Genomic DNA, 20,105 nt, shown 5'->3' with positions numbered 1-20,105 from the left:
TTGCATTAGCCAACACTTGACCCCGTCTTCAGCGTTTTCGCAATTTTTGCTGATTTTACATTTTAATTTACTAAAATGTTGAGCGACGATGATGAACTGAACATCTACGGCGACTTGGACGACTTCCAGAATGCCGAGGAGAAGGTGAGTGTGCCACTGCAGTTTGTCAGCAAGCTGTATATAATGTTTTTTGTGTTGCAGAAATCCAAAGAGCTGGAGGCCTGGGAGACCAAGTACAAAGGCGCACAGGCCGAAATCGAGGGCTTAAAGGCGGAAAACAAAGCGCTCGGCAAGAAGATCAAAGCCATGGAAGTAAATCTACAGAATCTCATGGACACTGCCAAGGCGGAGATCAAGCGAAAGGAGTCGATGATTACGCAGCTGCGCAAGGAGTAAGTCCAGACCACTTTGTCCCTGAATCACTGCCTGTTTACATTCCACTTTGCTGCAGGAAAGACGACATATGCTTCAGGCGTAAGCGGGGACGAGCGGAAGAGGATGCCAAGGATGTAGGCCAAGAGCACAAACGCTCCAAGCTGTCGGAACCCGGGAGCAACAAGTTTAAGTCTGCGCACGGCAATGACCACGAGAATGAACGACCCAAGCAGGCAGAGCACAAGACTGCGCTCCCCACGGAGTCCAAGCACTCAGAGCACCAACGACCGAAGCTACTGGCGGAACCTACGACCAATAGAGTCAAGATTGAATCCAAGGAGCTGGGAAAGCACAAACTGGAGGAAACTGCAGTCAATAAATTCAGAATTGAGCCCAAAATGAGTGAGAAAATGCATCACCAAAAGAGCTCAACAGGTGGAGAGGCAAACAGGGACAGCAAGCGCACAATTCGCAGCAGATCGCCCAGGGAGGAGCCACACAAGAGCAACGATCGACACGGACGCTCCGACAGCCGTTTGAAGGAACGCGAGCGACGCCGCAGTCGCAGTCGCAGCGACAAACGTTCCCACCGGCATGAGCCACATCATCGCAGTCGCCAGAGCAAGGACCGCGGCAGCAAAAGGAGTAGTGCTTCGCGATCTCCCAATCGAACAGCAGCCGCAAAGCCCAGGTAAGGAGAAGAAAGAAATAACTTCCATTCCTCACACTTCATCATTAATAGCAGCATTTGACGATACTTTCAGTGCTAGGCAGCCACATGACGATCGCTCCAGAGGGGCACAGAAAGCAGGCACAGTGAAGACGCTCTTCGGTGAGGAGACAAACGACAAAGTTCCAGCAACTCCCAATGTGGAAATGATTAAGAAAATGCAAGAAAATGCGTCACCAGCGACGCCTCAAGAGTTGTACACACCAGAAAACAAACAGCAGGCCATCGGAGGGGAAAAGCCCGCCAAAAACGAGGAGATCAGCAGATCAACTATTGATGGTTACTTCCAGGTGAAACCTCAAGCCAAAGACTGCTCCCTGAGAGCGTCACAAGCTGAGACGAAGACACAGGAGGAAGCTGTCCAGGAGACTCTGAAGGCGGCGGAACCAACAGCTGGAATCTTTTCTTGGGGCAGCAATACGGCTAAGCAGCAGATACCAGGATTAGATATGATTTGTCAGCAGCAGTCGCCTATGAAGAATAACACTCAAGCCTTGAAAGAGCCGGAAGATGTTGAGACTTTGGGTACTGCCAACTCAGATGCCATCGAAGATTGCATCATTTATGGTACGGAGGAAAAGATTACGCGTCCCTTAGAGGATTGTCGGCAGACAGATTCGAACGAGAAAGTGCAGCAAAAGCCAGAGAGGCTGTCGCTGAAGCCAGCACCAACACCCGAAGCTCCAGTCAAAGGCGAGGCACTCAACTGCGCAGCTCCAAGCAAACACGAAGATAATTCGTTGGAAATCGAAGAGCCAAGCACAAAAACTAAAACTAAATCGAAAGAAAAGAAAGGAAAACTCATTCCAAAAGTCATCGCCGCCACAGCACAAGTGGAGGATCAGGAAACGAAGCCAGCAAGTTCCGAATTAAACGCAACAGCAGCAGCAGTGACTCACAAACCGTCAGAGATCTCAGACTTAAAGACACCCACCAAATGCTCGGACACGATTCTAGATGATGATTGTCCCACACCAAGGCGTGACACTGAAACTTCTGAGATTCAAGCAGCAGAAGAGCTTGCAAGACCGACAAAAGGTTCAGCGAGGAACACAATTTCGGAGCGTCCCATCCAGACTGCCGCAGCCATTGAAATAATTGAGGATATTCGTTTGCCAGTGATAGTTGATATCGAGAATATTGCCTTGACTGTCGATGTGCCATTTGATTCGTCATCGGAAATGACTAAAGATGGGAGCGCAGCAGCCCAAGACTTAGATGTCGTTGATGGTAAGAAAGAGAACGAGGCTGAGGCTGAGGCTGAGGCTGAGCTTGGCAAGAAGGCAAGTTGTGTGGCTGAGGATATGCAGATTGAAGGGCAGGAAACTGTTGCAGATGAGACGAAGGCTGATGGATTAGCAGACAAAGCTCAAGGGGTAGGGATGGAAGTGCCTGTAGCTGAGACAACTGCAAATGAGACTGTGCCTACGCCTGAAGCCCCTGAAACGCCTCCTGCCATTGAGACTCTTTCAACTGCAACTCACGTATCAGAAAACGAAGCTGAGACTGAGACTCCAGAACCTGAGACGCCTGTGATAGAGCTTGCAGCTACTAAGACGAACAATGATACGATGGAGGCTGCTGTAAATGAGACTCCAGCTGTGGAGTCGCCTGTTGCAGATGCTGCTGCACTGGAAACGCCTGTTGAAGAGACTTCTGAGACTCTTGTAACCGAGATTCCTGTCAAGAAGACTCCAGCAGTTGCAGTACCCAAAGCGAAGAGTGCGACTTGTGCCAAGGAGACTCCAGTCACTGAGGAACCTGCTGTTGAGACTCCTGTAGCTGCAGTTTCCGCAGCCAGCAATGAAACTTCTGCTACAAAAACTCCTCCTAACGCGCCTATTGAGGAGACTCCTGCTACAGAAACAGCTGCGATTGAGACGCCTTCAATGGAGGAGCCACCTGCAGCTGCAGTTAACGCATCGAAGAACCAGTGCCCCGACAAGGAAACTCCCGCAATTCCATCCACTGGCATTGAGATTCCCATCCTACCCCCACATGGCTCCATACACGATTCTCTAATTGTGGCAGCCACCTCAAAGCCTTCGAGCATTTTGTACGCCCAGCCAGACTCCACAAAGACGGACAACAGTGAGGATATGGTGCTGGAGGCGGCCATGAATGAGTTGACGGGCGAGCAGGAGCCAGTGCCGAGTGCCGTCAACACAAGCTATCCAAATCTCACGCTCGCCGAGGACACCATCGAAATGGCGCTGCAGCAGCTGCATCAGACATCGCCGGACGAAACGAAAGTGACTTCCACATCCAACAAATCCCAACAGACGCCGCAAACGGACTTGGTGCAAACTCTGACCGCATCTCCGCTGCAGCTGAGTCCAGGGAAGTCCACGCCCAAGGGCAGGAAGACGACGCCAATGACAACGCCAGAGAAACTGCGAGTGGAGAAGACGCCGCTGAAGAAGCGAAAGGTTCACATGCCCGAGGACGAGGTGCTGGTGCCGCAGACACCACCATCACCAGTCCAGCCAGCGACAGCGCTCCGCAACGAGGCATCGCCCACGCTGCAGCACGTGACCATCGATGAGACGCTGGATGGGAGCATCAATCACAGCTTCGGCAGTGACACCTCCGTGGTGACGAAACGCTGCTCCATGGGCTCCACGGACTACCAGTTCGAGCGCATCAACGACGAGATCGTGCTGCGTGTCTCGCGACGCCGACGACGACCGCGTCCCTCCCAAGCACCGCCACTAGACGATGGTGAAAAGAGTGCCACAACATAAATAATTGTTGTTACATTTAGTTTTTATGTTATAAGAGGATCTAGTCTGTAAATTGTTTTCTCTTTTTTTTAAGCTTTCAACTGTTGAATATCGCATAAGGAAAAGGACAAACTATTTTTCGTTCACTGAAATTTGTTTGTGGCAAATTTTTGTGCTCTCTTGAACTCCCTGAATTAGTGGAATTTTTGGAATTTAATTTGATTTACCATTAACCAAGACCTTAAGTGGATATAAAACTGATTTAAGCTGTTAAAAATATTGATAGAACATGCTGTAATATATGTGCCCATGGAGGGACTTTAAGTTTATTTTCAATCATATTTAATATGTCTTCTTTATGCTGCTGATGGGCCGTTATTCTCGCCGCTTGCCTGCACTCTCGCTTCGTGGAATGGGCGCCAGTTTAGTGGAATTTTTCAATTTAATTTGAACGGACTTAGAACTGGTTCAATGCAAAGGAAATATTTTTAGAGGAACGTTGTAAAGTGGGAATAAATATGACCATCAAGAAACTTCAGATTAATACGCATTCACCTTGTCTTTTGTCGTTGATTGCTACTAGTCCATGCTGGATGCTTGCCGGATGCTGGTACTTCAATTCTCTTGCAGAAAATGCTCACTTTCCGGTCCGAAAAATCTAAGAACGAAACACGTAGTCACAGAAAATCTTTTCTAACTAACTCCTGCGCGGCTTTGACAAATTAATTGAAGATCCAACTTATATTTCTCGAAATTAGCCACACTTTGGCTTTTATTTCCACTGCCATTTAGTTGCATTAAAAACTTTATTTGCTCTCAAAAAACCTGTTCACTCAACAAACGCATAAAAGTAGTCACATAATTAAATAGTTAAATAGTTTAAAAAACAATCAACAAACTAGGAGGAGTCGAGTGAGTGCATTTGCACCTGTCCCGCACTGTCGAGGATCAGTAAATGCTGCTCATTGCTGGCGGCCATGTCCATGATTTGGGTGCCACTTGCCCCTGTCTGTGGGAGTTCCTTGTCCAAGTAGAAGTCGTAGGTGCGCACAGCGCCATTGGCCAGGGCGGAGAGACGCCAACCGTCGTGGGAGAGCACCAGAGCCTGGACGAGATGCTGACGCAGTCCACTGCCGCTGAGCAGGAGCTGCTGGTCAAAGATGCGCATCTCGTAGGAGCGACGCGGCTGCCGTAACAGCTCCAGGGCCGTGTTGGGCCGCAGATCGTAGTTGCTGGACTCCTGCGTATCCATTTGCTGCTCGAAGGAGCGACGCTCGTTGAGGATAATGTTCTGAATGGCACAGGATTTGCCCACCTCCGGATCGAGTGGATCTGCGGTGGCTGGTGGCAGCCCCGTGGGCGGCCTCTTGTGGCCCTGCCGCTGCTGCTGCTGCCGCTGATTGCAGTTGAGAATCATCACGGAGCCGTTGGACAAACCCACAGCCACAAAGCTCTCGTTGGAGAGCACAGAGAGCGCGGTGGGGAAGAGGAAGCGACTCTCATTGACCGCAATCCGACTGAAGCGCTCCGGCTTGAGGCTGCGCGTGCAGCAGAGCACGAAATTCCGATTGCTGCACACGTAGATGAGATCGCTGCCCGTGTCGATGCTGGTGAAGCGCAGCCCCTGCAAGCCCTGTCCCTGCAGCGCCGTGCTCAGCGTTTGCGTCTCGTTCAGCTCCCGCAGCAGATCGTCGCTGTAGATGTTGCCCTGGAACAGGGACTTGGTTTTCTCGTAGGCACTCTGATTGCTCCGCAGCAGTCGCCGCTCCACATAGTCACGCAGATCACAGCTGGCACTCTGCAGCAGCTTCACCCGTGCCCACGGGGAGGTGTACTCATTGCTGCTGGAGGTAGAGGTCGAGGCAGCGGCGTTGGAGCCTTCCACCAGCGTCCACATGGTCAGCAAACCAGAGTCATTCAGCGAGGCGTACTAAGGGGAGACAGAAATTATTATAAAGAACTTTGACTGTTGCTAGACACTCACCTGTATGTCCTTGTGTGTGGCTGCAGCTGCCCCCGCCTTCTGCTGACTGCGAAAGCTGCGCACATCCACCATGGCACCCAGATCCAAGGCCGATGCCTGCCCCTGCAGCGATGGCACCACCGATTGGGTAGCCGCAAAGTGCGTCAAGTGCCCATCCAACTTCGAGCAGTAGCTGTAGGTCTCGCGCAGATCCCACATCGCCGCGCTGCCATCCCGCAAGCCCGCCACAATAATGTCCGGCGCCTCGCTGCAGAAGGCCACGCGACAAACCTCCGCCCAGGTGGACAGCAGGCGCAGCGGCTTGGCGGGATGGTTGAGCGACCAGACCATCAGCAAGTTGGCAAAGTCCTCGCTGTACACGTTGCTCTGTGGCGGGCACTCGTGCACCGTGACCACCAGCTGTCCGCTGCCAGAACCCCCGAAGATCCTGCGCACAGGCAGAGCATTCAGCAGGCCCGTCTGCAGGGGCAGCTGGCGCGGGCTGTTGGGACGTCGTTGGGTGCCGTCAGCCAGAACTTTTCCCAGCAGTCGCGCGGCCTTGTGCAGGAACGCACCGAGACGCTCAAAGTCCGTGGGCTTGGCCAGGCGCTGGCGCTGTTGCTGCTGCGCCCGCTGCTGCTCCACGCGATGCAGCCGCTCCAGGCGGCACAGGCTCGACTCGTAGGCATCTGTGGGTCGCATCAGCGATGCTTCCGCTTCGGCATCCCCGCTGCAACTGAGCACCAACTGCCCGCCATAGTGCGGCGGATGCTGCGTCCAACTGCTGCGAGTGTGCAGCTCCACTGTCTGGCATTCGGTGTCCATGTACGGGGACTGCGTCTGTGTGGCCAGCTGGCAGGTGTTCAGCTTCCCATAGCTCTGCATGTAGCCCTCGTAGCTCAGCGGCTTCATCTCGAACAGACGATAGTTGAGCTGATCGAAGCGCAGCTTCCGCATCAGCTCCCTGCCGCGGCGACTCTCCACGGGATGGGACACAAAGTTGGCATATCCCCCGTAGTACACGTTGGACTCTGACTCCACGCTTTGTGGTTTCTCCGCGTCCGTGGTGCTTATGCCAGAGTCCAGCTGGTCCGAGTTGGCCATCGAATTGGTGTCGAAGCTGTCGCACTGATGCTGCGTGGACTGCGAGCTGAGCTCGGCCAGCAGCGGATGGCGGCGCATGTTCATGTCGTAGTGGCCCGAGTCCAGCTTGCGTTCCTGCCCCTGCTCCCCCCTGTCCCGCTGTATCACTGTGATTGGGTTCTGCGTGGGCTCAGAGTCCTCGTCTTCCTCCTCCTCCTCTTCGACTATGTCTGGCTCTGGCTCGGCCATTGGCTGCTCTGCCTCCTCCTCATCATCATCCTCGTCCTCGTCCGCTTCCTCCTCGGGCGTGCTGGAGCCAGTCTCAAAATCCGATTCATACGACTCAAAGTCATCCTCCGAGTAGTTGTCCGATGCACTGTCTGTCCCTGTCTTTGGCTCCTCAAACTTCACCTCAAAGGCCACAGGCTGCTTCACGGGCAGCGCTTCCACGTCGATTTCGCTCCTCTGCTTGGCCGACTCCCGCTTGAGCACCTTCACCTCCTCGGGGTCCAGCGTGCGCGTCAGGGTGCGTGTCCTGGGCTGTGGCGGCGCTCTTTCCGGCTCCGGGGATGTCTCTGTTGCGGTTTTTGGCTGCACTCGACGCTTCTGCGGTGGGGATGCCACCGTCACGCTGTAGTACGTGTCCAGCACGGCATTTGGCTTGGACTTGGGCTTCGCTTTGACGAGCTGTGGCTGCTGTTTGACGGCTGGTGACTGCTGTTTCACTGCCTGGGGCTGCTGTTTGACAGCACGCTGTGTAATGGGCGATGGGGTTGTCCGCTTGGTGGGCTGTGGAGCAACCCGCTCTTTCGGCTTGCTCGCATTCGCTGGCGCTGCCAGCTTTCTGCTCGTAGTTGCTGCCGTTATCACCGTTTTTGTGGGTTTCTTTAGTGCTCTGTCGCCTTCCACACTGTCCAGCTGCTTCACCAGTGGTTTTCTATCCTTGGCAACGGCGCCTGTTCCATTTGCAGCCGGCGATTTTGTGGTTTTTCGTATTTCATTTCGTGGCTACAAAAAATTACAAATTTTAACAGTTAATCTTCAGATTTGCAGATTTTGCAACACTAGCTAATGTGCAGCTGACAGCACTGGCCTAAACCAAACAAAAGAAGATCGGTGCGGGTGTCGGTTCGTTCTTTAATTAATTGTAATTGATTTACAAAAGCCTCTGCATTATTAATATGCGGGCGTGTGCTTGTGACAACGTGGGAGCATTGCTTATGCTGCGAACTTAATGCAAAAATAACCAAGTGCCAGGTGAAAATGGATAGAACTGAATGATAATGCGCTGCGTGTTTGTGAATATTTTATCAAGTGCAGTGCCAACTAATCTGCAAAAGTGAAGCCACCAGTGGGCATGGCATGCGAGTACTAATCAATTAATAGCCTTGTGCAGCGTTCTTTCTTATTAATCGTATTGTTTCTCTCACATTTGTCTTGCTGCTAGTACGCGCCGCATTCTTAGACATTTTCCAACGGCTAATGCCTTCCAAAACGGTTAGTTTAAATGCTCAGTGAATGTCAGTTTAGTGGCCGATTGCCACGTCTATTTAATCAATTGCAATGCAGAATATCCTGTTTTTGAGTTGTGACAAATTTTTCCCGTTTCCCTGGCAACAACAAACCCCAGTGCATAGCAACAATAACAAAAAAAGCAGCAATAACATGAACAGCTGATGCACAGTGCTGGCTAACACTGCACTGCCCGAATGCAACTGGTGAGTAATTTATCGATAGCAAACAATCAAAATATCAGCTGCAATTCGAAAAAATTAAAAGACAAAGTTCACAAAATCGGGTGATACAGGTCCTGGACATTATGGTATTCTTAAAACAATTTTTAGCGTAATATCACAACAATAAATAAAGATTCGACTTGTGCTCATGACTAAGAAAAGTGACGCCACAGCGGCCAGAGAAGTGCCAGCAGCAGGAGAAGTGCGAAGTTGGAGCTGTTGGGACGCTGCGCTCCGTTCTCATCGTTGCTGGTGTAGTACTGCGTGGTGGCATATCTGTCGTAGATGTGCTCCATCACCCGCTTGGCATTGTCCCGATGCAGCTCCTGCAGGCCCAGCAGTCCATCCGTGGTGTCCCGGAACATAATGTTGTTCCTCTTGTCGAAGATTCCATACAGAGTAAAGGGACGCGTTTCGCTCTTGTATTTCCTGCCAAAGAGCTGGTCCATGTCGCGCAGCGAGTTGTAGATCTCATTGCGACGCGGCAGCGTGGCATTGTGCGTCATGAGGTGGCCACGCGTCGTCCAGTGGAGGTAGCAGAACTCGAAATTCGAATGCCGCTCGATGCCGCCGTACGGGCAGAGCACGCGGTAATCCTTGTGGCTGCGCGCAACCCAGTCGGCGGTCATGTTGCCACTCACGTACCGCTTGTACACATCCGAGCTGAGGAAGGCCACGTCCCCGCCCTCGGCCAGGCAGCGCAGGGCGCCCTCGTCCCCCTGGTAGCGCATGGGACACTCCCGGCCACGGTGCGGCTGCCACAGGCACGAGTCACGATGGAAGTAGCCGTGCAGCGAGTGCACCCTGCCCGTGGCATTGGCAATGGCTTCCTGCACGGACAGATGGGCAGCGCCCTCGTAGGACGGCAGACAGGCGCGAGCGCCGCGGAGATCCTTGAGCTGCTGATACTTGGAGTCCTTGTGGACCAGCGCAATGGTCACGTAGCGATCGTGCATGTCCAGCGAGAATTCGTAGAGCAGCGGCACGAGGTTGTAGTCCCGCTGTGCCCTCACGCGCATCTCCTGATCGACGACGACGACATCGGTGGCCTTGAAGCGAGTGTCATCCAGGCACTGCTCCACGTTGCTGGTGCGCACGCATTGAATGTTGGGCTGAACGCCGTACACCTGTGAGGCCTCCTGCAGCCACGAGCATTTGATGTGCTGAATGATGGACGTCGTGCAGAAGACAATGGACCGCGGGGGATTGCATTCGGGGAAGCTGTAGGCCGACTGGAAGGCCGTGGCCTGATCCAGATAGTCATCGATGGGAATGACATTGTCCAGCGGCACCGTGAACACGTGATACGTCTCCAGCAGACTCAGCAGCGCATTCTGCCAGCTGTCGGGCTCGTCGTGGCTGAGTCCCGTGACCAGTCGCTGCACCTGCGCCGCATGGCTGCGCCGTGCAGCCACCACGGGCCACGGCTTGGCCACCCACACGCATGGCTGTGAGACATTCAGCGGCTGCAGATGGCCATCCGGGCAGAGGTAGCTGTACTCCGAGGGGTCCGCCTGTGCCGTAATGCCCGTGAACTGGAAAACAGAACAGATTGGAGGATGAGCATGAGGAAACTTCTCCCTTTTTTGCCTTTACTCACACCAAAATGACTCCGCACATCGTCCAGACGCGCCAAGGAGACGCTGCCGCCGCCGCTGGTCAGGCAGTAGAGCGCGCCACGTCGCCCCCAGTGCTTGTCGTTCTGGTCGCAGTTGTAGGGATCGTAGCACATCTGGCAGAGCGAGGGATAGCGGCTCTTGAGTATGCGATCCTGCTTGGGGTCAGGCACCCAGGGACCCGCCTTGCAGCTGGGCCCAAAGTAGCGCGACGAAGCGGCAATGCGATCCTCCGTGACGGTCAGCTCCGGATCACACGTTTTGGACACCAAAGCGGCTTCAAAGTACTGCAGGAAGAGGAAAGGAAAGAGGATAAAGCGTGCTGCTGTCTGCGCCGCTTTCCAACACTTACATTAGCCAACACCTCCGTCCAGTGGCTGCCCAAACCGTAGCCGGGATGGCACAACTTGGCGCCGCGCAGATCGTGCACCGTATGAATGTTCGCCTGATTGTCCACCACCGCCACAATCTCGTACTCAAAGTTGGACTCGTGGGAGCGCAGCTCGCTGGCCACCAGTATCTCCACGCTGGCCCAGCGTGCCGCCACCAGATCCTCCGATGTGAGCACACCAAAGTGCGCTGTGCCCTTGTGTATGCGCCGCACACAGTCCAACCGATCCACACCGATGACGCACTCGATGTTGCTCTTCGCCTCCAGCAGCGGACAGAATTTGGGGGTTTTCCGATAAATGCCACGCGACTCCACCACACAAACGCGCACTGAAAATTTGGTTAAAGTTTTAGTAGATATACTAACCAGTTGGACTGCACCACGCCCCCCTCACTCTGGTCATTAATTATGTTTATTTTTAGCTGCTTTTTGTCTGTCTTTTTTGCATGCAGTTTCCGGGGGGGATTTACCCTCTGTCCTGAGTTCTGTTCAATTATAAATTCCCAGCGCGAGACTGGGGAAACTTTTATTTGCGCTTTTGCTGCGTTCCCCGAATTCGCATCAAGCCGAGAAGTGTCTTGGGCAGTGGAGCAGTCAGCCAGCCCCGCCTCAAGGTTAGCCGGCGACAGGTTTTTGGTTTCGGCTTTAAGGTTGCGTCTTGCTGGGGAGCTGGGGGAGTGCCTTGGAACTGATACTATCTCTATAGCGGGTTTTGAACTAGCCAAGGTCAGAGAGCTGCTCATGAAGAGGCGAAAAAATTAATAAAAAAAAAAGGAAAAGGAAGTTGGGAGAGCAATTGGAATACAAACCAATAAAAATTTAGTTGATTCGAGTGGTTTTTGGGGTACTTAAAGCTTTCTATTTCTTTTCTTGATATTTAATTATAGATTAATATAATATTTCCCTTTGTTTTCCTTTACAGAGATCGCCATTGACGATACGCCCCCACCCAGCCCTGACTTCAACTTACATTTGCCATCATCGGGCGGTGGCACAGCTACGCATATTGATAAGAAGGCTGCAATCAGCAGTCCCAAAGTAAGCGGCTGCATTTTGTATTTATTGTTATTAATACGTTTATTTATTAACAGACAGACAGCAGTCGGCAGTCGTTGTGTGGCACTTTTCTGCTGTTTTAATTGTCGCTTGGAAGGCGCTCAGAGGCTGCGAGTTTTAGTTAATTTTGTTGTTAATTTGCTGCGTTGTGTGCTGCACTCTGTCGTCACTCGATAAACTATTTATAAATTATGAATTACAAAGTCAAAGCTTGAGCTTGAGCTTGAGCTTGAGAGGCCGGACTTAGAGCCGAATCGAACCACTCGCAATGGAAGATCAGCGGCGACTAAAGCCGACTGTCAGATGTCTGCCGTCTGGTCAGCTGTGTCGAGAGCTAAAACTTGATTTTGATTCCCCAACCGATCGCAGCTTGAGGCTGTACTACGCACAACCCAGAGTGATGATGAGTCAAGCGGGGGATTTGGATATGCCAGATTGATTAGCATTTCGCAGCTGGGGTTTACCAGGCGACAGAGAGAGGCAGAGAATCGCACCTTATCCCCTCGCATAGACTAACGTTTGCTCTATTAATATGTGCTATGTCTATAATTGATTCGCTTATCGCTGGCGCGGACTTATCAACAGACTGCATTGCGATTGCCCAGCGGCTGGCGAGCGACTTGCCCGGCGACTTTTTCTTCAGTCGTTTGCTCGCAGTTCTCAGGCATCGAAGGGCCTGCACAATTAATCTCTCCCGAGCCAGTGGGTGTTAATCGTATAATAAATAATTATACTCATAATTATAGAGCGCTGATGGGAGTGTAGAACTATTGTTTGTCAAATCAAATCAAATCAAAACAAATCCCAGCATTTCTATGGCTGCCACTTTGCTGCTTTGTTTTCGCCTTCGATTGGTGCTTTTAGTTCAGCTTTTTCCTCCGTGATTCCCTCATTAATTTATGCACATTTTGGGCCGTTAATTTGTCTACTTTTTGGCCTTTCATTTGCTTATTTCTGTGTCTTCTTTTTGTGCAATTTTGTTGCTTGATTAATTATCTCTTTGGACCATCAATTAATTTGTAAAACTTCAATTCGCTTTTGCCGGCATTTGTAAGTCGTTTTCTGCTTTTTGTGTGTCAATGTTTTGGGTGTTTAGTGGGTCCGTAAACCGGTTTATAATAAACACTTACAGCGACGAGGCTAAAGCCGCGTGAACATTGTTGCCCCGGGTTCTACCTGTACTTATAATGGGACTACACTTAAATCTTTACCATCTGCAGATAAGATTTGGCAAAAGACTTCTATTAGTATCTGTAGATAGAGGCGGGCGATGGGCTCCATTTGTTCCTATGCTGGCAGCTGTCTTTATGCTGCCGATTAAAGCGATTCCTTGGAAAGGTTCGGGTGCTTATCAGATGGCTGTCTGGGAACACACACAAAGCGAAACTCTGATTAGATATCGCCACCAATTTACATTCACATCACTCTTGATATTTGCAGACTCCCCACCCAGCAGACGTCGGCGAACGTCGAAGGCGAAAAGTGCACAAAATATGATCAGCAAACCCCAAAGAGTGCACCCATCCGTAGCCCCCCGGTGGACATGATTCTGCCTTAAAACTGTGATACATTTTCTGACCCTAAACGAACCCCGTGACAATGGTGCGACTCAATCGACGCCTGCTGCCCATCAAGGCGCATTTTTTCTTCTTTATGGCGGGTAAGTTGTGGCCACTAAAGAGCTTACAGATTTACTTTCCATAATTATTCCAGCCATGGGTCCCATACTGCCGCAACTGTCGGTTATTGGCAAACAAATTGGCATACCGCCGGATGTCATGGGCTACATAATGGCCGTGCTGCCCATACTCTACGTGCTGGCCAAGCCCCTGGTGGGCTTCCTCGCTGACTATTTTAAGGTAGGTCAAAGCAGCAGCTCTCCTTCAGCTAATTCCTAAACGTTTCCTCCTCTTTCAGAGCCTGCGCAAGTTCATTTTTATGTCGTTAATTGTAATCATGACACTGGCCTATGCTGGCTTCTATTTTCTGCCCAGCAACTCGCATGCCATAAGCCTGGACGAGGGCAGTGCCAGGTGGAATGTCACCGTGCTGCAGGCTCCCACAGAATGCGCCCAGGAAGTGCTCTCCTCGCCCGACTACTGCCAGACGGTGGTCTCCGCGGAATGCGATGGATTCCAAGCGCTAATTGTGGCGGGTCTCAATCTCAGTCAGAATCTGCTGCATGGCAATGAGAGCCACCACATGTGCAGCCTCCACCCAGATGGAGGATCCCCGCTGGGAAATCTCTCCTGCCAGTTGCAGCACACCGACAGCTGCATTTACGGCAGTGGCAGATTCTGGCTGTACGTCTGCCTGCTGTTCATTGGCACCATTGGCTTCAATGTAACCAACTCCATATCGGATGCCTGCTGCTTCGATCTGCTGGGCGAGGACGAACAGGACAAGTACGGGGCACAGCGCGTGTGGGGCACCATTGGCTTTGGCGCCACGGCCCTGCTGGCGGGCATTCTCGTCGATCTGTGGACCGCAGATGCCGTCAAGAGTCTCACACCTGCTCTCATCATTATGGCAGTGTTCAGCCTCCTCGATCTGTTCTCCGTGTCCAAGCTGAAGCTGCCGAAGCTCGGCGGTTCCGAGTCCATTGCGGCGGATGTGTGGCAACTCGTGCGACAGCCACCGATCGTCATCTTTCTGGTGTTTGCCACCGTGGCGGGCATCATTGACTCGTTCATCATTTACTTCATGTTCTGGCACGTGGAGCAGGTGGCCGAGGAGACCGGCTACATGCACCAGATCAAGCTGATCGAGGGCCTCGTGGTGGCCGCCGAGTGCCTGGCCGGCGAGGTGCCCTTCTTCTTCTACAGCGGCAAGATCATCAAGAAGCTCGGCTACGTCCACTGCATGAGCATGTGCTTCCTGTTCTACGCGTTGCGCCTGTCGCTCATCTCCTGGATACCCAACCCGTGGTACCTGGTGGCCGTGGAGCTCTTCTTTCAGGGCATCACCTACGCCCTCTGCTACACGTGCATCGTGGCCTATGCCTCGGCTGTGGCCCCACCAGGCACCTCCGCCACAGTGCAAGGCCTCATGGCCGGCATGGACGATGGCCTGGGCTTCTCCATTGGCTCGCTCATCGGTGGCTTCATGTTCAAGCGGCTGGGCGGACGCGAGAGCTTCAAGTACTTTGCCATTGTGGCCATTTGCACCTGTGTGGCGCACATCCTGGTGCGGCCCCTCTCCCGCAAGCGGCAGTTTCTGCCCAAACAAGTCTACCAGCAGCCCACGGAACAGCCGCAGGACGAGGCCAAGCATCCGCCAGCACAGGAGCTGCAGGACATGCGTTGAGACCAAGATTTGTATGTAGATTTTTTATGTGTTTTTGTATCGAGAAACAAAGTAAATTTGTTGCCCCCCCCCAAAAAGAGTTGAATGACTTTTCCACAATTGTTGAGGAACACACGCGACGCCCCTTGTCCCTCCCCTCCCCCTCCACAGCTGTTATATAATGACAAAAGAATTTATTGAAAGTGAAACCAAAATTGAGGCACGGCAGATGCTCGCTCGCGTCGTTCGTTTGCCGCTTAAATGGCACACAATTCCCACTCCATTTATTACCGAAAACTGGCTATATCCAACGCGAAAGTGTAACACTGATCAGCGCTTCCCCCTCTCACGCTCTCACTCCAGCATTGTAGATCTTTAGACCACTTTGGGCCAGTGTCCAGTGCCCATGATTTATGCTCGAGTGTGGGGCCCCACTTCAGAGCTGTCCGATGGAGTGGCGGACATTCAGAACAGCGGCTATAAAAGCCATTCGCTACAGCCCAGAACGGCCCACAATTTACGCAGATTAAGCTGAAGATGAAGCTACTCCGGTTGAGGCTGCTCCGCCTGCTCTGCCTCCTGTGCCTCTCCTCGCTGATCTCCGCCCGCCAGGTGGGCAAATGCAGCCTCGCCCGCCAGCTCTATCGCTATGGCGTGCCCTACAGCGAGCTGCCCGACTGGCTGTGCCTCGTGGAGGGCGAGAGCTCGTTCAACACCAAAGCTATCAATCCCTCGAATGTGGATGGCTCCGTGGACTGGGGCCTGTTCCAGATCAACGACAGATACTGGTGCAAGCCGGCGGACGGGCGTCCCTCCACGGATCTCTGCCGGCTGCCCTGCCGCCTGCTGCTCAGCGACGACATCCGCTACTCCATAGCCTGTGCCAAGTACATCAGACGCCAGCAGGGATTCTCCGCGTGGGTGGCGTGGAACAACCGCTGCCAGGGCACCAAGCCGCATGTGAGGCATTGCTTTAGAAGGAGGTACAGGAACTCAGGTTGATTCTTTCTTGTGTGTAATGATAAAAGAAGAAAATTAACCATTAATAAAAGTATTTGCCATTTTTAAATATTAATTTAACTTTGCTACATTTTACCTCTCCGTGTCGCCACCTAGTGTTGCCATATAATCTACATAGAAAACAAGCTTCCTGCTTTGACACTCTTGCGGCTGTAGCACGGGCTGTGCCACATTTGGAGAGTTTTTTCAAAACCTAGGATACTGGATACCCTAGGAACCCTTGGATATGCTGAATCGAGGAGATTTTGGAAATCTATGGTACCAATCAATGCAAAAACAAATCAATTTGTGTTGGTGAGCCATCACAACATTTTGCAGATTAGAGGTACCGAGTATGAATCTCGATCGGTATTTATTCTTTTTGCAGTTGACCTTTTTAGTTTGAACCTTGTTTTGCAATTAATCCAATCAATAGGTCATGAAAATCCACCAATCTTATGGAGAATTGATTGATGAATCGAGAAAAACTATTGGTTTAGTGCTGAACTTCCTAACCAGCTAGTTATATCAAATAGAACATCAAAATCGAGGAATATGATTTAAGACTGCGGTATATGGGATATTTTTAAAAGTAGATGGTATATTTTGGTATATTTTATCGATAATTCCGCGGTCACAATATCGACCACCCAATTAAAGACGAAAAAAAAAACCAAACCAAAAATTAAATAACATTTAAAACATTGTTTACTGATTAATAAAATGGCATCTGCATCCAGTTCGAGTGCCCGTCACCTCTTCGATGAATCCAAGAAGCGCCTGTGTGCCCGCGTGGGCATAAATGTGAATAATTTGGGTGAGAAATGGGAGACACCCAGGAGGGTTTGCTGAACAAATTTATAAACTTTTCTGTGGCAATTGCAGGCTCTGTGGCACGACAGGTTGTGCGTGCATCCAAATCCAATGAGGTGAGGCATTCATTTGTTTTTTAATAGCTGTAGCTAACATTTATCCCTCAGATTATGCATCAAACGCTGAAGAACTTCACGCAGGTGGATGTCGTGTCGGACTACAGCAATCAGAATCTGCAAAAGATGAGCCTGATCCTGCAGCATGTGGGCTACCAGTATGATGTGATGCAGGACAGTGTGAATCATTTGGACTACCTGAAGGAGCAGGTGACGGCCATGGAAAGATGATTGGAAGAGCAAAAGCCTAGGCATTAGAAGCACACACACCACGCCGCACCTAGCACACTCCCGGAACAACCTTTTATCACCTATCCAAGCCCATCCATAAATATTTCCATAAATACCAAAGATAGCCAGGGCACAAGGTCAGTCCCTGACCCTGGCTAAGGCCACCTAGAGACCGTGACTGCCAGCAGAAATCTGCGTCTGCCGAGCAGGAGATAAGATAAGATATCGCCACAGAGACCCGATCCCGGCTATAAGAAGACGACCCCAAGACAGAGTTCAGCACAGTCGACAGCCAAGATGCTTAGCTTACGCTTGGGAATAACTCTGTGGTGCATCTGGCTGGCGGCAGCCACCGAAAACATCACCACTGGACAGCCGCAGGATGGCCGCATTGTGGGTGGCTGGGAGACGAGCATTGTCCACTTTCCGCATCAGGTGTCGCTGCAGCTGGGCACGCGGCATGTTTGCGGTGGCGCCATCCTCTCACCCACCCACATCCTGACCGCCGCACACTGTGTGCTGGAGTACAGCAAGCCGCAGTACTATGCGATTCGTGCAGGCAGCAGCGAGTGGACCACTGGCGGCAGCTACACGCGGGTCCAACGGATCGTGCCGCATCCAAAATTCCATGAACCCTCGCGGATGAACAACGACATTGCGCTCATACAGCTGCAGCAGCCACTCGTCTACAGCGGCAACATTCAACCCATTGTGCTGGCCACCAGCCAGGACCAGCCTTCCGCTCAGCTCTTTGTCAGCGGCTGGGGCAGCCAAGCGATCTCCCAGCTGCAGCCGGAAAAGCGTCTGCGCTACACGGTCGTCCATCAGCGCGACCAAGCGCAGTGTGCCAGGAACTACTTTGGCGCCGGCACCGTGACCAGCAGCATGTTCTGCGCGGGCACACCACAGGGCGGACGCGACAGCTGCCAGGGAGATTCGGGTGGACCGCTGGTCACCAGCCTCAAGGGACGCATGCGTCTGTACGGCATAGTGTCCTGGGGCCTGGGCTGTGCGCATGCCATGTTCCCGGGCGTCTACACAAGAGTCGCGGAGTACAACGATTGGATTGAGCAGACAATGAATGAGTTGGCTTAGCGATTTGTAAATTAATTAAGTTCTAAAATAGTTCCTACTACGCTCAAAGATGTCCCTCTAGTATCGATTTCTAAGCTGCAATAATCTCTTCAATGACTAAGTGACTTAAAATTTGTTTATTGCCAGTTTTAATGTCAAAATGTTTACCTTGTTTGGGGAGGCGAATGCAAAAATGTTGAAAACAAGTTTCGGCCTCGTAGCGGGGAGCTCGCTTGTAGCTCGTAAAGCTACAGGCCGCAGCAGACCTGTTTTGTGGATGAACTGCTGGCACGACGCTGAACACAAGATGTTGCCCAAGTCTCAGTTTCAGTTACCGTTCGAAGCTCAACAGCGCAGGCAGTGCCGAACACTCTAGACCCAGACTCAGACAATAGACATGGCCATGAAGCAGCAATTGATGATCATTTTGGTGAGTCGTGCGGCGTGTGTGGGAGTTGTGTGGATGACCTAACGGGCAGTGGGCGCCCACTCTTCCTGCTTTGTTTTTCTCGCACACTGAAGGTCGTGTACGCTTGGAGCGTCGCCAGCGATGTGTCTCACCTGGTCAACCAGCAGCACCAGGAGAAACACAGCCCCGCCAATCCCTATGTCTTCAGCTATCAGGCTGGACGTGCGCCCGGCCATGTGGATCGCCAGCACACGGAGGTGTCCGATGGTTCGGGTGTCATTCGCGGCGCCTTCTCCTACGTGGATCCCAAGAACCAAGTGCGCACCGTGCAGTATGTGGCCGATGAGAACGGCTTCCATCCGCAGCTGAGCCACCAGCTGGAGGACAGCGCCGCCGTCAAGGCAGCCAAGCGCAGACATTTCGAGGCATACAACCGCATTGCGCAAGAGCATGCAAGCCACACGCCCGGCCAAGCGGTGAGTAGAACTGGCCGCTGAAGCTTTTGTTTTCCACATTCCACACTACACTTCCTCCTACCCCCCTGCAGTCGCTAGCTGCAGCTCCTCACGCCAGCGCCGCTGTGGCGCATGCAACGCAGAAGCATCTGAGCGCCTTCGAGCGCATCGCAGCGGAGCATGCGGCCATTGGGGCACAGCAGGAGGCACAGCGTCTGGCTCTGGCTGCCCAGTCCGAGCATGGTGAGGTTGAGGATGGACAGTATCATCCTTGAGCCACAAATTGCATTAAAAATAAATAAATTATGAGCTGCAAACGAATCAAAATTGGCTTTTGAAATGGGGAAATATCTCTGGATCTGCATCTTTCAGCTCCCCAATTAGTCGCTCGCAGCATCAGATTCCATGAGCGTAATTTGTTTTTGCCATAAACAACACTAATCAGATGTTATACTGCCTATAAGTAGGTGTGCACAGACCGAATTTCGAGTGGAAACATGTCGCCTCCATTTCTGGCTGCGCTTCTTTCGCTGCTGCTCTTTTATGGCTATGCCCACGTAAGTTCCATCGATCGATCCCAAATGATGAGCTCCACCATCTGCTCGCTGGGCATTGTCTCTCCCACAGTGCAACACTTCCATGTTTAACCCGTGTCGTGGCCAAAATGAGACCACACCAGAGGAGCAGCGCTTATTTCTGGACAACTGGCAGCAGCACGTGAGCTCGAACGTTCTGGATCGTTCCTTCAGGTGTTTTGCCACTTGCATACTCTACGACATGCACATTATGGACGAAGCTGGGCAGCTGCACATGGAGCAGTATATGGTGGAGGAGGCCCAAGAGGCGTCGTGGAACAGCAGCGCGGCCAAGTGTCAGGCAGAGTTCGAGGATGTAGCGGATTCCTGTGGCTACGGCTTCGGCATGGCCAATTGTTTGCTGTCGCTGAGAGCAGCTCGGAAATGATAACGGATTCCAAAATAAAGCTTACGGCAGCTCGCTCTCTGTAGCGTGCGCTCTCTCGCTCCCTCTCTTTGCGCTCTCTCTCTCTCT

The 20,105-nt window shown here is 52.0% G+C and overlaps 9 protein-coding genes across 11 annotated transcripts; 7 read left to right on the top strand and 2 right to left on the bottom strand.

The window, feature by feature from the left end:
* Positions 1–5: 5 nt before the first annotated feature.
* Positions 6–4,165, top strand: LOC117891247 (titin). 2 transcript variants are annotated; one of them, XM_034796593.1, is made up of 4 exons: positions 6–144; positions 202–392; positions 452–1,066; positions 1,140–4,165. In XM_034796593.1, the coding sequence occupies exons 1-4, from the start codon at positions 76–78 to the stop codon at positions 3,847–3,849; spliced, it is 3,585 nt and encodes a 1,194-aa protein (XP_034652484.1). In that variant the 5' UTR covers positions 6–75; the 3' UTR covers positions 3,850–4,165. The 2 variants fall into 2 exon arrangements, with proteins under 2 accessions (XP_034652484.1, XP_034652485.1); XM_034796594.1 differs by lacking the exons at positions 6–144; positions 202–392 and having other exon boundaries at positions 826–1,066; positions 1,121–4,165.
* A 450-nt stretch (positions 4,166–4,615) lies between these two features.
* LOC117889885 lies at positions 4,616–8,343 on the bottom strand. The gene is made up of 3 exons (XM_034794395.1): positions 8,305–8,343; positions 5,813–7,882; positions 4,616–5,758 (listed from the first exon to the last, which is right to left on the bottom strand). The coding sequence occupies exons 1-3, from the start codon at positions 8,341–8,343 to the stop codon at positions 4,727–4,729; spliced, it is 3,141 nt and encodes a 1,046-aa protein (XP_034650286.1). The 3' UTR covers positions 4,616–4,726.
* Positions 7,976–15,028, top strand: LOC117892303 (major facilitator superfamily domain-containing protein 6). Of its 2 annotated transcripts, XM_034798449.1 has the most exons (5): positions 7,976–8,592; positions 11,540–11,655; positions 13,114–13,333; positions 13,387–13,532; positions 13,591–15,028. In XM_034798449.1, exons 3-5 carry the CDS (start codon positions 13,273–13,275, stop codon positions 14,977–14,979), a joined length of 1,596 nt encoding a protein of 531 aa, XP_034654340.1. In that variant the 5' UTR covers positions 7,976–8,592; positions 11,540–11,655; positions 13,114–13,272; the 3' UTR covers positions 14,980–15,028. The 2 variants fall into 2 exon arrangements, with proteins under 2 accessions (XP_034654340.1, XP_034654341.1); XM_034798450.1 differs by lacking the exons at positions 7,976–8,592; positions 11,540–11,655 and adding an exon at positions 12,327–12,375.
* LOC117892302 (transferrin) lies at positions 8,696–11,706 on the bottom strand. Its single transcript, XM_034798448.1, has 4 exons — positions 11,588–11,706; positions 10,579–10,946; positions 10,211–10,513; positions 8,696–10,145 (listed from the first exon to the last, which is right to left on the bottom strand). Exons 1-4 carry the CDS (start codon positions 11,667–11,669, stop codon positions 8,763–8,765), a joined length of 2,136 nt encoding a protein of 711 aa, XP_034654339.1. The 5' UTR covers positions 11,670–11,706; the 3' UTR covers positions 8,696–8,762.
* Positions 15,029–15,088: 60 nt separating the features above from the next.
* Positions 15,089–15,968, top strand: LOC117892309 (lysozyme P). The gene has a single exon (XM_034798456.1). It carries the CDS (start codon positions 15,496–15,498, stop codon positions 15,958–15,960), a length of 465 nt encoding a protein of 154 aa, XP_034654347.1. The 5' UTR covers positions 15,089–15,495; the 3' UTR covers positions 15,961–15,968.
* Positions 15,969–16,610: 642 nt separating this feature from the next.
* LOC117892314 lies at positions 16,611–17,143 on the top strand. The gene is made up of 3 exons (XM_034798465.1): positions 16,611–16,774; positions 16,843–16,886; positions 16,938–17,143. The coding sequence occupies exons 1-3, from the start codon at positions 16,681–16,683 to the stop codon at positions 17,115–17,117; spliced, it is 318 nt and encodes a 105-aa protein (XP_034654356.1). The 5' UTR covers positions 16,611–16,680; the 3' UTR covers positions 17,118–17,143.
* Positions 17,144–17,398: 255 nt separating this feature from the next.
* Positions 17,399–18,307, top strand: LOC117892305 (trypsin 3A1). The gene has a single exon (XM_034798451.1). The coding sequence runs from the start codon at positions 17,415–17,417 to the stop codon at positions 18,210–18,212; it is 798 nt and encodes a 265-aa protein (XP_034654342.1). The 5' UTR covers positions 17,399–17,414; the 3' UTR covers positions 18,213–18,307.
* A 175-nt stretch (positions 18,308–18,482) lies between these two features.
* LOC117892307 (cuticle protein 16.8) lies at positions 18,483–19,364 on the top strand. Its single transcript, XM_034798453.1, has 3 exons — positions 18,483–18,621; positions 18,714–19,076; positions 19,148–19,364. The coding sequence occupies exons 1-3, from the start codon at positions 18,589–18,591 to the stop codon at positions 19,328–19,330; spliced, it is 579 nt and encodes a 192-aa protein (XP_034654344.1). The 5' UTR covers positions 18,483–18,588; the 3' UTR covers positions 19,331–19,364.
* A 188-nt stretch (positions 19,365–19,552) lies between these two features.
* Positions 19,553–20,096, top strand: LOC117889884 (general odorant-binding protein 57e). The gene is made up of 2 exons (XM_034794394.1): positions 19,553–19,612; positions 19,683–20,096. The coding sequence occupies exons 1-2, from the start codon at positions 19,553–19,555 to the stop codon at positions 20,016–20,018; spliced, it is 396 nt and encodes a 131-aa protein (XP_034650285.1). The 3' UTR covers positions 20,019–20,096.
* Positions 20,097–20,105: the final 9 nt, after the last annotated feature.

Source organism: Drosophila subobscura, chromosome E (genome assembly GCF_008121235.1).
Source record: "Drosophila subobscura isolate 14011-0131.10 chromosome E, UCBerk_Dsub_1.0, whole genome shotgun sequence".
Classification (NCBI taxonomy): Eukaryota; Metazoa; Arthropoda; class Insecta; order Diptera; family Drosophilidae; genus Drosophila; species Drosophila subobscura.
Note: the sequence above shows the minus strand (reverse complement) of the source record. Positions and strands in the feature narration are given on the sequence as shown.